At 32.5% G+C, this 16,454-nt stretch overlaps 1 protein-coding gene across 1 annotated transcript; it reads left to right on the forward strand.

The window, feature by feature from the left end:
* The first annotated feature begins 647 nt into the window (after positions 1-647).
* Positions 648-16,070, forward strand: LOC148607522 (uncharacterized). The gene is made up of 11 exons (XM_088545414.1): positions 648-691; positions 2,101-2,177; positions 2,497-2,566; positions 2,988-3,110; positions 5,432-5,514; positions 8,819-8,918; positions 9,897-10,037; positions 11,666-11,683; positions 12,745-12,851; positions 13,802-13,915; positions 15,239-16,070. Exons 3-10 carry the CDS (start codon positions 2,497-2,499, stop codon positions 13,805-13,807), a joined length of 648 nt encoding a protein of 215 aa, XP_088401540.1. The 5' UTR covers positions 648-691; positions 2,101-2,177; the 3' UTR covers positions 13,808-13,915; positions 15,239-16,070.
* Positions 16,071-16,454: the final 384 nt, after the last annotated feature.

Consider the following 16,454-nt stretch of genomic DNA (forward strand, 5'->3'; position numbering starts at 1 on the left):
ACATATTTAAATTGTGCATATTTTGTTACAAATGTTGATCTAAATAAATTTGAAGGTTTCACATAGCAAAAAATTAACTCTACATTTATGAATATGGGACACGGGATGATACCCATTTTTTATCTGTCCCCCCTTCAACACAACTGAATGGAATTTATGAAGATTTTAAAAGAACATTTTTTACAAGATTATAAGATCACATTGACTTTTCATATTGTTAAGCGGAAGTACCAATTTTATCATTCTAGTTCAGAGTATTTCTAGTATTAAGGGAGATCATGCCTAATACGTTCGGTAGATAGATTTTCCTTTTTTTTTTTTCTCAAAGATTACAATGACTGAACATACTTTGAATATGACATTTTATCTAGATTCTGTAGGGAATTCTCAGTTTTTCTTTCTTTTTTTTTAAAGAGAGAGATACAATTTCTTTGTAATGTGCATAAAGAACACTGACAATATTCCCAAAACTTGTTTCTACCAGACATTTTTAAATTGTCTTTATATCAGTTTCAATGTGTTTGAGTTGGTCAAATTGAAGAACTGTCTAAATTGAATAGGTTTTTAAGTTCGGCTTAGACAGGTTTCACTATGTGTGTCATACATGTCACATTTTTATCAACATATTTTTCCTCTTTTTCAGCTGTTTTTGTTGGTTTTTACATATGTGCAGTCACTGAAGTGAAAGCAGGTAACACCTAATACGAAAATAAAATGATATTTAACGAAATTTAGGAATTCGTTTTCATTTGAGAATATTAAATATACAAAGGCAAGTCATGTTACACCTGGGTCCCTATTTTCACGCTTTAAACATGTAATTCACTTGCAAAATTGTTTTGTTCTGTGTCTATTTACCATGCCTGGTCTTCGTCCCTGGATTACATTCTTTTTCATTACCGTTTGATTACTTGATTCACTTTATTACTCTTTGAAATACCAGTAAATGACCAATGATATGTAGCAATTTTAAACGACGTCGGCATGATCATTGTTTAGATGATGACATAGGTACATATCCACTTTTTGTTCAAGACATTGTCTAGTTTTTGCATATGTCACTCCAATATTCTGTATATATACAATTATAAAACTGCACATGTATTTTATTTGATCTAAAACTATTTTGCCAAATGCACAATTTGCTCCATATTTTCAGGCTCTAATTTCTGCTTTAGGTTTTCAGTTGGAGACCGTTTTTAGATGACATTTGTTTATCTACTTTCTCATTAGTTTTTAAGTAGCACTGCATCTGAGAATCATGCAAAATGTGATTCATGGGCGAAACGCCTATATACTTTTATTTTTGATATTTTGTTTGAATTGTCATAGTAAACAGAAATTAACATTCGGTTTTTCATATATCCCGTGTTCTTAGGAGATAAAAATTATATAAAATGCACTGTAGATTTCGAAATTATGGTAGATAACTCTGTAAATGACATTCAAATTTAACAGTTTTTTAATGTTGATTATCTCCTAAGAGCAGACAGATTTGTGCATAATTACACATGTCATAATATAGACCCATAAAACAGCTTAATTTCAAAAATAAAAATATGTGGCTTTTTTTTGGGGTGTATCACATTTTTCAGATTCTGAATGATTCTTACAAAGACAGCTACTAAACAACTCAAATCAAATATCAAACCATATCAATAGAGTGAACCCGAACCCTGAATAAACTTTTTGAAGTACCTTCGTATTACTTTAACTGTATCTTAACCTTTGTAACCTGAACACCTACCTACATCGAACGCGCTTTACGAATGTGGACCTAGAAACGGGGATACAACTCTTACGAATCATTTGAATGTTTGTATTCAGCATTTTACATCAATATCATGTAAGCCTCAAAGTAACTTGAACTGATTTCATTTTGTTTCAAATGAAAGCTTGATACGCTTTGGCGAAATTGAATATGATACAAACATATCATTAATGTCAAGCGTTATGTCCTTTACCCTAGTAGGGTCTACCTCCTTAAAGTCTAAAGGGTGTTTGGTTTGGAAAGATGTCATTGTAATTTGTTCTACCCGGAATAAATTTGTAAATTGTGCTCAGCTCATAATAACTCTATATCGTTATTACATCTTTTAGGTATTCTATGTTATAAATGTGAATTGCTGCCTCATCAGAGAGATTGCGATCACATTATAGAATGTGGTGACAATGAGGTTCGTTTAAACGTTTAATTCTGACTGTACTAGTTGTGGGTAAACTTAAAATTATTTGCATGATGACACTCTTGTTTTTGTACATGTATATTTAAAACCAGGATCAACAAGTACAGTTGTTGTCTATTCGAAAACGATGTGCATTGATTTCCATGTTACATTGACTATTAAAGTTGAATCATCGCAAGTTTCAACTTACACCAAAGTTTTTTTTTATTGTTTTTAGACAAATTTTTAAACAAATGCATGTCGTATTTCAATTTCAATTATATATGTACAGAATATGAAATAAGTTACAAATCCACTTTTTGCAACACAGATGTGTTATGGGGAGCGAATGGTGACAGATGATGGAATAACAACTTTTAGATCGGGATGTAAACCAAAAAAAGGTGAGTCAATATCGTCTATTATTTTCTTAAATGAAAGTATAACATAAAATGCAATTTAACAAAAAGTTTTTGTTTTTTGTTTTGTTTTGTCTTACTTTTGGTTTGTTTGTTTGTTTGTTTATTTGTTTTGTTGTTTACATACATTTTAAATAGAACTGCTTTGAATAAGGGAGAAGATTAGGGAAGAATCTCAAAGGATTCTTCAATTCGTGGTTGTGCGGCTTATAGTATACAAATAAATTGGATTCTCCATTTCGTTATGAACCAAATTTCATAGTTTGGGCAACCCCGCAAACAATAGTACTTTCACCAGAATACTAAATTGATTTAAGAATATATCGTTCTTCCAAACACAGTAATTCATTTTAAGTGTATTGATGTGATGTCAAGATACAGTTCTACATCTCAACATTTTTGTAGATGTGTACAACGCTTGGTAGCTCATCGCTTTTATTTGGTAAACGCAATGACATTGTTTCTTGCTCAAAGTGTTGTAATACGTCATATTGCAATGCAGAACTTTGTGATCAACACATAGAGAGTAAGTTATAATATTTAAATAAAAACGATAATTAATGTACATACCCAGACCTGAAATCCCTTAGTCATACCATGCATGCCAATATGGTGATATGTGTGTCCGGTTTTCTATTCAAACTGTAGTGCTTCCTTCTATTAAGCGAAGGGATACACATCTCTTATGTTAAGTTTCCGTTATTGCTCCGACACTACTGAATTGAATGAAACTTTTGCAAAATCTTAATTTAATATTCTTAACGTGCGCCTCTAATCGTAGATTCTGATCGAAATTAATTTGGCGGTTTCATAAAACAAAACTTTGTCTATGATATTTATGAATATTGAGACTCGGAATACTCTTCATTTAACCGATACTCTTTCTACACAATTGAATACATCGTGTACATAATCTTTATGACATATTTAAATTGTGCATATTTTGTTACAAATGTTGATCTAAATAAATTTGAAGGTTTCACATAGCAAAAAATTAACTCTACATTTATGAATATGGGACACGGGATGATACCCATTTTTTATCTGTCCCCCCTTCAACACAACTGAATGGAATTTATGAAGATTTTAAAAGAACATTTTTTACAAGATTATAAGATCACATTGACTTTTCATATTGTTAAGCGGAAGTACCAATTTTATCATTCTAGTTCAGAGTATTTCTAGTATTAAGGGAGATCATGCCTAATACGTTCGGTAGATAGATTTTCCTTTTTTTTTTTTCTCAAAGATTACAATGACTGAACATACTTTGAATATGACATTTTATCTAGATTCTGTAGGGAATTCTCAGTTTTTCTTTCTTTTTTTTTAAAGAGAGAGATACAATTTCTTTGTAATGTGCATAAAGAACACTGACTTGACATCTTTTCATATTTAAAAAAGGAAATTGGGGGTCACCCAGGGCCTAATCTAGAGGGAGAAATGGGCAAAAAATTCTCCTTGTTTGTGCTCACTTCTCCCATTTATCTTTGAGAGGGAGTTTTTGTAATAAATTACTTAGACTAAAATGCCAATATTATTATTTTTCAAACAGAATTTACAAAAACCTCTCCTTGTCATTGATGTCTAGATTAGGCCCTGGGGTCACCGTTATTCCTTTTCTTTTTTTGAAATATCAAAAGAACTAAAATTATCTTTCCATTTCTATATATAGAACATTTTCTTGCCGATAACAGTCCTCGAACCGATCCGCGCAACGATTTGACGACCTTTGACTGATTGATCGCTGACGGATGACCGATCTGGTCGCAGTTTTGTGATGTAAAATGGCGTAAGATCTGTTTGAAATAAAAGTAAAATAAAATTATGTTTAGATCTATTATATTATGAAAATATGTGTAAATTAACTAAGAAAAAAAACAAAAAAAAAAACAAAAAAAAACATAAAATACAGTGACCGCTCTGTGGTCACGTGATGTGATCACCGGTTGAATGGATCGGTTTGACGGATCGATGACTGAACGAAAACTGATCGGTGATCGATGACCGATCGCAAGTTTTGTTGCACGGATCGGTTCAGGTACTGTAGCTTCCCCTCTAAAAGGGGATTATGACTTGTATTTGTTATTTCGCCACATATAGGTTTATATCAAATTTGTTTTTTTTAATAATGTAAAGACATTTTATGCATCTTTTCAAACTGTCTTTGCTCATTGAAAATGTATACGTCTTTATGCTTTTACAAAATGAAAAACAAAAAATGCTCCGTGTAATGGATTTGATCTACCTTAATTATTGTTTGGGTAAAAAGGCATTATGATACGGAAAAGTTGTATTTAGAGCGACATTTATGTTCTGGTGTGGCGAATCAGAATAGGATCAAAACACTTGCTTAGTCAAAGAAATATATGAATGGAAATAAACACAATATATGAAAACATCAATTTAAATCGTAATTAACATTTTATGCTTTTAATAAATAATCGAAAGTCAATGCCATGATTTATTTGGATTTGGCCATGAAAATTTTTTGCACGTAAAATAACTGTTATAATGGTAACTTTGACCTTCGACAAATTGATAAGTTTTGTACACAAAAATGAATAAAAGTTCATTGTAAAAAAGTTTTTTAGCAATTAATACTAAAGTATTTTACAGTGCGTTACTACAAGTCTCGTGTTTAGTGAAAATAATTTTTAAGATTTTTCTTTTTAAAACGTCTTATGATGCAATGTTTTGTACCATTATTCATTTACTGGTACCACTTGTCGCAGTTTCAAAAAAAATGGAGAACGTTAAATAATTTTAAAAATCAATTTTTCGTGTACTATTTTTCTGTCCCTGTTACATTAACGGTATATCTGTATAATCATTATTTTTCTACAGGTTTTGGTATGCGATGTTTGTCTTGTATATACGCAATGAAACCTTCAGATTGTTTTGTCTCTATACAATGTAATGCTGGTGAAGTAAGTAGCAGTCTCTGTGTTTTGGCCTTTATATCTGATATAAATAAATTATAGTACATGAATAAGGGGCTACCTTTGCATTAAGGGGTTATTGAGAGGGGGAGACGGGGCATTGGCAAAAAGGGAATGGTACAAAATGAAGATTTGAATCGGGGTACGGGTAGTTGAAAATAAAGGTAGTGAGCAATCGAACATTTTCTTTAATTTTTAGTAATAGCAAGGTAAATTTTATATGAAATGAAAAAAAAAATAAGACTAGCGTGACATGTATGACTTGATTACTTATACTGTATATGAATGATGTGTGGGGAATGTGGAATAGGACATTTTATTTAAAACAGGGAACGGGACAAATGAAATGGTACGGTTTGAAAATTCAAAAAGCTGTTGTATTAATATACTTTTTTTCGAAAACCACAGATGATGATTTATTTCATGCTTGGATATAATTTGCAATAAGGATGTTTTCACACCAGGAAAAAGACCTTTCGAAATAAGAAATTTTGGAATTTACAATTCAAAATCGTAAACGAACAAACACCTCGATGGCGTTTGGGTTGTTTAATTAATTAAAAAAACATTGCCAATACAATCTTAATACATATTGTACAAAAGTATTCGAATACAAAATTAACACTGTTCAAATTACCATATACTTTTTGTATATTCACAACCATGAACGAAGGTTTAGGCTTGGATGCATCAAAAGCGAGGTATCAATAGTGTAACTAAATTAATAGAGTTAAAATTGTCCAAACGGCGACCTTAAAAGGAACACCTGTTTTAAATAGACATTCATAGAAGACACTCTTAATGCATTTAAATATATTTAAACCCTGAATAAATTGAACACCTATCTTTACTACTTCTACAGTCAACCTATAATTTAGTATCGATTCCTTGTAATTATGGAGGTAGTGTCCCTCCTGGTTAGTCAACATTTGTTCGTTTATAACAGTTTTTACCGTGTATTGTTCCGTCATTAACGATTTCTATATCAAATGAAGCTGGACATGCTTACCATTCAGGAGCACCTGATGTCAACACTATTTTCTCTGTGTTTATGTTTGTTTTTCTCATATTGCTGTTTTGTTAGTTTGTTTGCATGTGTGATATATTGTTACCCTTATATTCAGTTTGTTTGTGTGAGTGTGTGTGTGTGACATCTTGTTACCCTTGTATTCAGTTTATTTGTGTGTGTGACATCTTGTTACCCTTATATTCAGTTTGTTTGTGTGTGTGTGTGACATCTTGTTACCCTTGTATTCAGTTTGTTTGTGTGTGTGTGACATCTTGTTACCCTTATATTCAGTTTGTTTGTGTGTGTGTGTGACATCTTGTTACCCTTGTATTCAGTTTGTTTGTGTGTGTGACATCTTGTTACCCTTATATTCAGTTTGTTTGTGTGTATGACATCTTGTTACTCTTATATCAGTTTGTTTGTGTGTGTGTGACATCTTGTTACCCTTGTATTCAGTTTGTTTGTGTGTGTGTGACATCTTGTTTCCCTTGTACTTAGTTTGTTTGTGTGTGTGTGACATCTTGTTACCCTTATATTCAAGTTGTTTGTTTGCGTGTGTGACATCTTGTTACCCTTGTATTCAGTTTGTTTGTGTGTGTGTGACATCTTGTTACCCTTATATTCAGTTTGTTTGGGTCTGTGTGTGACATCTTGTTGCCCTTATATTCAGTTTGTTTGTGTGTGTGTTCCATCTTGTTACCCTTGTATTCAGTTTGTTTGTGTGTGTGTATGACATCTTGTTACCCTTATATTCAGTTTGTTTGTGTGTGTGTATGACATCTTGTTACCCTTATATTCAGTTTGTTTGTGTGTGTGTGACATCTTGTTACCCTTATATTCAGTTTGTTTGTGTGTGTGTGACATCTTGTTACCCTTATATTCAATTTGTTTGTGTGTGTGTGACATCTTGTTACCCTTATATTCAGTTTGTTTGTGTGTGTGTGTGTGTGACATCTTGTTACCCTTATATTCAGTTTGTTGGTGTAATCCTTATTGCTTCATTCGCTACATGTAGATTGTCTATGATTATTGTGTTCATATTTAAGCCACGTATTTGATCTTGATGTATAATGAATCATCGATCCGTCAGCGATCAACCAGTCAAAGGTCATCAATCTGCCAAATCGTTGCGCGGATCGGTTCGAGGACTGCTATCGGCAAGAAAATGTTCTATAGAAATGGAAAGAGAATTTTGGTTCTTTTGATATTTCAAAAAAAAGAAAAGGAATAACGATGTTCTATTACGCTTATACAAATCAATGAAAATTGAAACATATCAAATAACTAAAGCATTTTTGTTCAATGCACACATACCTTTCCAGTTTATTTTTTATTCCATTACTTTATATATTATTAAGCTCATACTAAATAAATATAGATTTTCGGATAAACTTAATTCTGCACAAATAGATTAAAATAGTTTAATATAAGCAGCCTAAGGTAAAGGGAAAAAGTCACTTAAAAAGTAATGTGAAAATTCTGCTTCTGTTCGTTTCGGCAGTGAAATGATCGATTATTGGAACAAACCTATAATCTCCGACATAATTTTTACCTAAATATAAATAAAAGATTTATTTACAGGGTGAAAAAAAACTTTGAAATTGCAACTTTGAAAATATACATATATTTCAGTGTCTTGGGATTCAATTTTATAATAAAAAGAAACATAAAAGACAAAAACACAAATTGTTAAAATTCAAATATCAATTGTTCTATTCAGGCACTGGGTGTAGGATCTAACAATTGCCTTTCCAGAATCCTTTGAATAATGCTTTTAAAATGCTCATGAAATATGATATCTGATCGGCTGATCCGAATGGTCATCCAAATAGAAAGTAGAAGGGCGTGTTGTTAGATACTACATGTAGTGACTGAATGGAACATTTGTATTAAATTGAATTAAAAAAACACAAAAAAACAAGCACATAAAGCTTACTTTAAGGAGGTACACCTAGGGTAAGGGACTTAACTCATAAAATCAATGATATGTTTGTATCGCATTCAATTTCACTAACGTCTTTCAAGCTTTCATTTGAAACAGAATGACATCAATCCAAGTGTCTTTGATACTTACATGAGATTGTTGTAAAATGGTGAATACAAACGTTCCGATGATTTTTTAAGAGTTGTGTCTCTCACCCCAGGTGTATCTCCATAAACAGTTTATGTTATGAAAAATATAGATCGCCTGTTTCAGAAAAAAATTAAAGACAAGTTTTTATCTTATGAAAAAAAATTACACAATTTGATGTGTTGTGTTACACTATAGAAACAAATTTTCAGCAATGCGAGAGTAAGTCTACAGGAAAGCGGGACGATGATGAATATTGTGGACAGTGCTGCAGTGAAGACAACTGTAACCGGGAAATTTGTTCCAACTCATGTCAGTATACTAAAATATAACGTACAATCCTGTTATGGGACAACCACTAACGCCTTGATATATTTGGCGGAAGGGGAATGGGGATTTGGAAAGGAATAGGAATTTGAGATAGGAACGGGGAGAATGGATCTAAATACAAAAATCAATTATAATGTAATATCTATATATACATATCAATCTAATGTTCGCGGATAGGGAAAAGAATTTTGGTTTGGGAGAAAAAGAGAATCGGTTTTAGTGTATTTATTCTTGTAAAAACTCAATTCTGTTACCTCAAAATACACGTTTGAAAATGTAAAAGTTATATATAATAGGTGTCAGTTAAAAATCATATTTAGTATAACCATAGGTTGTAGGCATTTCTAGGAATAAAGATACCATGCGTGTTGATGGGAAACGAGTAGGAGCAATGGAGAATTAGAATATGTAAAAAATGTGAGAATGAAAACATTGAAAAATAATTCTATACAAGTTGTAATAAATATAGACTGATAAAAAAAAACGTAAATTTGGAAGTGATTTCATTTTCTATTAATTTGTTTTGAAAATAAAAGGACATGCGCACTTACATTTAAGTGGTAAGCAACTTATATTTGTAAGAAAAAATGGATATACGTTCATAGATCTGAATAACCCAAAACTATAAAAATGATTACGATTTTAAGATATTGAAACAATACGTCGGATCTAATAAAATAGTTCATTTCAAAATTTCGTTTACATGTAAATCAATTAGCATGCAAATTCAATTTCATTGATTGCCTTTTAATATCTTTATCCCGTTGTGTAATTTGTGTAAGGACGCTTACCCTACCGGTGCACCTGGTCCATGTTCCTAGTTTTTAGTGGAGTCCGAGTTGCTCATTTACTTTTGTTACTTTGTATGTATGGTTTTAGTTACTTTATGTTCTATGTCCCTGGATTACATTCTTTTGATTACCGCTATAACCTTGGTTCCCTTGATTACTCTTTTCGTAGCAATAGCCCACGTATCACTTGGTCGTCCTCCAGCATTACAGATTTGCCGAGACAATGACACTGATTTCTGTGTTTCACAAACAGGACGGTGCAATGAAAATTACTTCAAGAATTATTTATGTCCATACACATGTGGTCAATGTAAGTTTCATTAAACTATCGTAAATATTTTATTGCAAAGAATAACTTTAACAAGGAGATATACAATTGCGATAGGTCTTCGTAAATGATCTCCACCTGCCACCGTGTAAACCTGTACATCATTGCATCCGGCTAATTTGGAATAAAGGCAGATTCGAAGCAATCACAGTGGCTCCTTGAGATGAAATGTAATGTTTTGTCCGAGAAGTTAAATAACTTAATCGGCGGCGGCACAATCGATAAAACGTAATGTAATTCCCATGGCATTCGCCTGAGATTAAAAAAAAAAACATCAGTCAATAAAAAATTAACAACAAAGATGTAGTTTAAGATAATAGTGTCTAACCTTCAGCACACAAATGACAAGAGTACGAGAACGAATAAACAGGCATTTTCCGGTCAGTCATCCATACGTCAAACCGACCCATTAAACCGGTGATCGCATCACGTGACCAGAGAGTGGTCACTGTATTTTACAGTTTTTTTGTTTTCTTTGTCAATTTGACACATATTTACATAATTTAATAGATTTAAACATCATTTTATACTTTTATTTTACATTTCTTTTTTTGCAAACAGATCTTACGTCATTTTGCATAACAAAACTGCAATCAGATCGGTCATGGGTCATAGGTAATCGATCAGTCAGCGATCAATCAGTCAACGGTAATCAATTCGTCGAATTGTTGCACGGATCGGTTCAAGGACTGTATACTTTACACTAACGTATACTAGCATTTACTGACTAACGTTCGAAAATTTGCCTAAATACGATCAAAACTGCCAATACAATACAAAATACAAAAGTTTGCCAATACGGTAATGCTTAAGATCAGTATTGGGCAAGGCCAATATGACGTATTGGAATAGTTAGTCAGTAAAGGTATAATTGCAAAAGGTTTTCCAAAGTCCTCGGCTGGTCATATTGGACTTCAGCTACACCTCAGTCCAACATGGCTAGCCTCGGAGCAATAACTCAGCCAATGAGGAAAACTTAACGCGAATATACTATAAGGTTATAAATTCAATACCTACAATACAAGCATAGTGGTGCACCGTGTTGGGAAAGATTTCACGTTCCTTGCACGTTACAGAACACTTCTGTAGTATTCGATAGGAGTAGGAACCTTTGCGCTCCGCCAGAGGAGGCTAAATTGCCCTATCTTAGCCATTCCCCCTTTTTCCAGTGGCAATCAAAATTTATTTACCCTGTTATCCTTGTGTCACATCCCTTTTTTTCATCTCACCATAATCGCATGTTCATGTTATCATCCATTTCATAATCATTGTCTAAATATAGCTGAGATATTGCTGCTCGGAAGTTAAACCCCAACAATCAATCAATCAACCTGCAATACAAGCACAAGCGGACTTTCATGCATGTGATCTGTCGTCTATATAATATGTATGAATTATTTACACTGTTCTTTTCCATCAAAATAAAATACAAAACCATGAAAAAATGAAAGATGCCCCAGATATCTATTTTAATGTAGCGTGTAAGTTCGTGGGGAAAACACAAGTATTACACAATGTTTATGCAGGCAAAACTAATTTAATAGCTTTAGCGAAAACGTTAGCAAATACGTCCGAACAACTTCATTTTGACTCTTTTTACATTGTTTTAGGTGGTTTGCATGTTATCGGTAAGATATATACACATTTATTATATAGTAAACATTCGGAGACGTTCCAAACACGTTTTTAAATTTATTGCACTGTTGTCTGCTAAAAATATGGCAAGTTCGAGCAATATGATATTTGCTCGGGAGAGTATTCACCAGTATTCATGCAGTAACCCTATAATACAGTTAAACGATATCATCTTATCATAGATGTTTATTCGAGAGTAAAAGTTATGCCGCCTTCGTAATTGTTTCTGCAATGTATTGCAATTTTATGCAAAGATGTGTCGAGAAATCCTGCAGGTACTATAAACAACGTTATGTCGCCTTCGTAATTGTTTTTTGCAATATATTGCAATTTTATGCAAAGATGTGTTGAGAAATTATGCAGGTACTTAAAAACAAGATATGCCGCCTTCGTAATTGTTTTTGCAATATATTGCAATTTTATGCAATGTTGAGTCTGCTGGTACTATCAAAAACGTTGTGCCTTTGTGGAACCTTCATGGAAACAACAAAAATATTTAATCAGAAAATTGATCCAACTTTACATATTATATAAGCAAGATGCAGAGTATCAGGGAGTTTCATTACTGTTTCTAGCTTATAATCGGATTGTATTCACTTGCAATACAATGGATGCCGCTTGCGGAGCAGGACATTCGTACCCTTAATGCATATGTTGTCACTCCTTTTTTGTGGGAGTTCATATTCAGAATTCATCTGCAATAGAGCAGATGCCGCTTGCGGAGCAGGACACGCGTACACTTAATGTATATGATTTCACTCCTTTTTTTGTGGGAGTTCATATTCAGAATTCACCTGCAATACAGTGGATGCCGCTTGCGGACAGGACATGCCTACATTTAATGCATATGATGTCACTCCTTTTTTGTGGGAGTTCATATCAAAAGTTTCCTTTTATGGGACGACTTCTTCCCCTTCATTCAAGTTTTTATGTGTTATCTGTTTTTATTCGGTTAGGTACATTGTGTATGAAGATCATCTTTTCATCCGCTGACGTTTAGGCCAGGTCTTTTTTCTTACTGTTTTCTGAATTCGAGAAACTTCAATATTTGTAGATTACTGCGCCAACAGTCCGTGTGGGCGTAATGATTGGGTAACCGTGGACTTAACGGGTTCACTTGTACCTGTTCAGAGGGTTACATTGGAGCCAAGTGTGAAACAGGTAGGATTAGGTGAATCAAAATATTGAAAATACTTTATCGTAAACTTTAAAAATTTGAATTGAAAGAATGAATGCAATCAAGGGATAAAGACTTGGCAGGGGGAACAGACACACACTACAAATATCATGAAATGATCCAAGTAACACCTCAAAATCATCTATAACTCTTTGATCAAAAATCGAATGGAAACTTATTGATTGATTGAAAACTGGTCAACGATTTATGTTAGGGTCGAAAAAAGTTAAAGTAAATGAGTAACCCGGACTGGGAGCATGGATGTGGTGCAACTCTCGTGTGGTGCTGATGAATAGACCATAACTACCCACGAGCTCATGTTGACGATAAAACTTCTGTAGTAATGACTTCAACCTTGTATGAATATCCTCCTAAATAGATAAAAGGTAAATAGTGTTAACCCAATTCCGTGGATTAACAGATTTGTAACTTTAAAACTGAAGATATAAGAGACTGATGTCCCCTTTAATACATTGTCAAAAACACTAGGACATGAAAGAGTCAGCATACACAGACAAAACACGCAAACCAAAAAACGTGCACACGAATAACCAGCACGGGTTACAAAAAAAAATGCTGACTAGCTATTTTGTTTATTCCTTACTAATTTGTAATGGTCAACAAAATAAGGTTTACACTTCTTCTCATTATATATTTTATGTTATATATAATGTATGTTTTTTGTGTTTTTGTTTTTGTTTTGTTTTTGTTTTTTGTTTTTGTTTTGTTTTGGGTTTTTTTTTTGGAGGGGGGGTTATTTTATTTTTTATTGTTTTGGTTTGGTATTTTTGGTTTTTTATAGAATTTGCTTGTTTTTGTTGTTTTGTTTTTTATTTGTTTCTTTGTTTTTTTTGTTTCTGTTTTTGTTCTTTTTTTATTCATTTTTTTTTCATTTTTGCATCTTATCATTTTGACTTTTAAAAATCGGTTTCAGAGATAAATGAATGTGCAAGTAATCCTTGTGAAAACGGGGGTTCATGTCATGATCATGTTGGAAACTTTACGTGCAACTGTCGACATGGATATACTGGACGAACTTGCAAAACTGGTAAGCAAATTATGTTGTAACAAATCCTCGAAACTTAAAACATTTTCATTCCCCGTATTTCAAACAGTTAAAAGTAAACTGAGATTATTATTTCTATCGGTTCATCTCGGATTGTTTTCTTTTCACACAATATATCGGTTGTCGAAACAATTCTGTAAAACATTTAAAGGTAATTAATCCTGCTATATACTTGGTATACCTTTATAGTACATAGTGGGCGTTTCTACAGAAGCAAAAGACACTTACCCTACCGATGCAGCTGGTACATGCTCCCATTTTTTAGTGGAGTCCGAGTTGCTTATTTGCTTTTGTAACTTGTTATGTATGATTTTAGTTACTTGATGTTCTTTGTTGTGTATGTCTATTTTCCATGTCTGGTCTTTGTCCCTGGATTGCATTCTTTTAATTACCACTATAACCTTGTTTTCCTTAATTACTATATCACTTTTCTTAATACCCTATACCATTTCGTGCAAGGATCAAAGTAACTTGGAGTGATTTCATTCTGTTTCAAATGAAAGCTTGAACGGCTTTAGTGAAATTGAATTAAGTACAAACATATCATGATTTAAGGAGTTATGTCCCTTACCCTAGTAAGCTTACTTTGAGGCATTACATTTTCAATTCTGAAAATTGTTTGAAAATAAGAGGAAATTTGTAGTTATCAAAACATATTAATTTCTTTGCAAAAAATGATAAATTATTTCAAAATATACATATATGCATTTAAATTTGAAAAAAAAAATAAATGTCATATTTATGTACTCACTTTGCCGTAACACAAAATTCGAAACACCATAAACAGTCACTTCTTGTGCATATGTGATGTCATAAATATGCTGGTCTTTTGACATACGCTAAGACTTGTATTTAGTGCATTCGGTGAGTTGCAATATTATATTTAAATGTCTTTGCGTACATGAATGTGAATTAAGAGTAGAAAACAATATGTGTCATTTGATGGGCTCTTGATAATTTTATAGACAGTCTATAAGGTAGGTTAGCACTATGGTGAAATGGATCCGTTGAAGTGGCTGTCCATGTAAAAATGAGACAGATTCTATTATAAGGTTGACACAGGATAAATTTAATCCCATTGAATTTATTGGTCCAATATAATATTTATATCATATGTATGTCAAATAGTAAACAGATTTTTCAAACGCGACAATGGATGTCGGAAAACGATTTTTAAGTTCCCTAACAAAGCAATCAAATCTTGCACAAAAACAAGGAGTTATCTTCCTTTTCAATGAATTTCAATGTTTTATATTTAATTTTTTTTTCTCTTTTTCTATATGTTTTTTTCTTTAACAATTGCAGTTAAACAGTTTGAAAACAATATTTGTCATGTGCGACTCACTGCATGGACACCCTATTGATATGTTTTGTCTACAATTCGACGACTTTTGTATGTTTAGATATATGAGTACAGTCTAAATACAAAATAAAATAGATATAGTGTCCGTGGGACAAGTTAAGTATAGTGTTTACCCATATAAGATATGTAAGTAGCAATTAAGGAGGTAAACCTAGGGACGTGGTAATTAAAATCAGTGATATGTTTTGTATCATATTCAATTTCACCAAAGCCTATTAAGCTTTCATTTGAAACTGATCGAAATCAGTCCAAGTTACTTTGATGTTTACATGAGATTGATGTCAAATGCTCAATAGAAACGTTCAAATGAGTTGTAAGAATTCCTTACCCTAAGTCAACAAGGGTCAATAAAACAAGTTTAAATGGGTCCTTAACTTGTCACTGCCGAGTATTGTATCGAGGACAGCTTTGTGAAAATGATCATGTATATTTTTTTATCGTCAATCTTATAGTTTTGACTCAACCCTGACCTAAGCTATACTTTTGCATAAGAAATACATATTATTCTCGATTATGTTTCAATGAAGGTTAGTCGGCTTGTAAATGATGTAAAGTATGCTTCTATCTGTATATTTAGTCGGCGGAATGCCTTCCCTTCAAATATTCGTCGCTTTTCTATATCCTGTTTCGTAATATTAATATAAATATTAATTATTTTATCCTAATTCAGCTAATGCTTTCTACCTCATATATTTATTTCCAGAATGTGCAGAATATCACAATTTGAGGTATAATGGTCATTGCTATTATTTTACTAATCTAAAGAAACCATGGAAATCTGTAAGTAACGTTTAAGTGATTATGTACGGGTCTCTGTAAGAATGAGGCAGAGGTTGAAACTAACAATTTTAATTGGTCTATTTGCACCATCAGAAATAAGGAAAAAAGATTTTCCCTATAATGTTGCTGAAAACTGAAAACGAACAATGATAAATAACTGTCAGTTACCTCATTTTTTCTAGAATTATATTGAAAGTATTCTGAGTATGCATGTTTATAATTTGCCTGATTCTTACAAAAACTCAAACTTAAGTTATAATAACTTTGACATGTTATATTTTAAGGGATAGAACTTGACGTCCAATACATGTAAATACCAAGAACCATGAAAGTGTAGATAACGACAAATACATAGGAAGTCATTGTTTGATTATTTCA

This window comes from Perna viridis, chromosome 9 (genome assembly GCF_037379345.1).
Source record: "Perna viridis isolate PV_CMFRI_1.1 ecotype Kerala chromosome 9, ASM3737934v1, whole genome shotgun sequence".
In the NCBI taxonomy this organism is placed as follows: domain Eukaryota; kingdom Metazoa; phylum Mollusca; class Bivalvia; order Mytilida; family Mytilidae; genus Perna; species Perna viridis.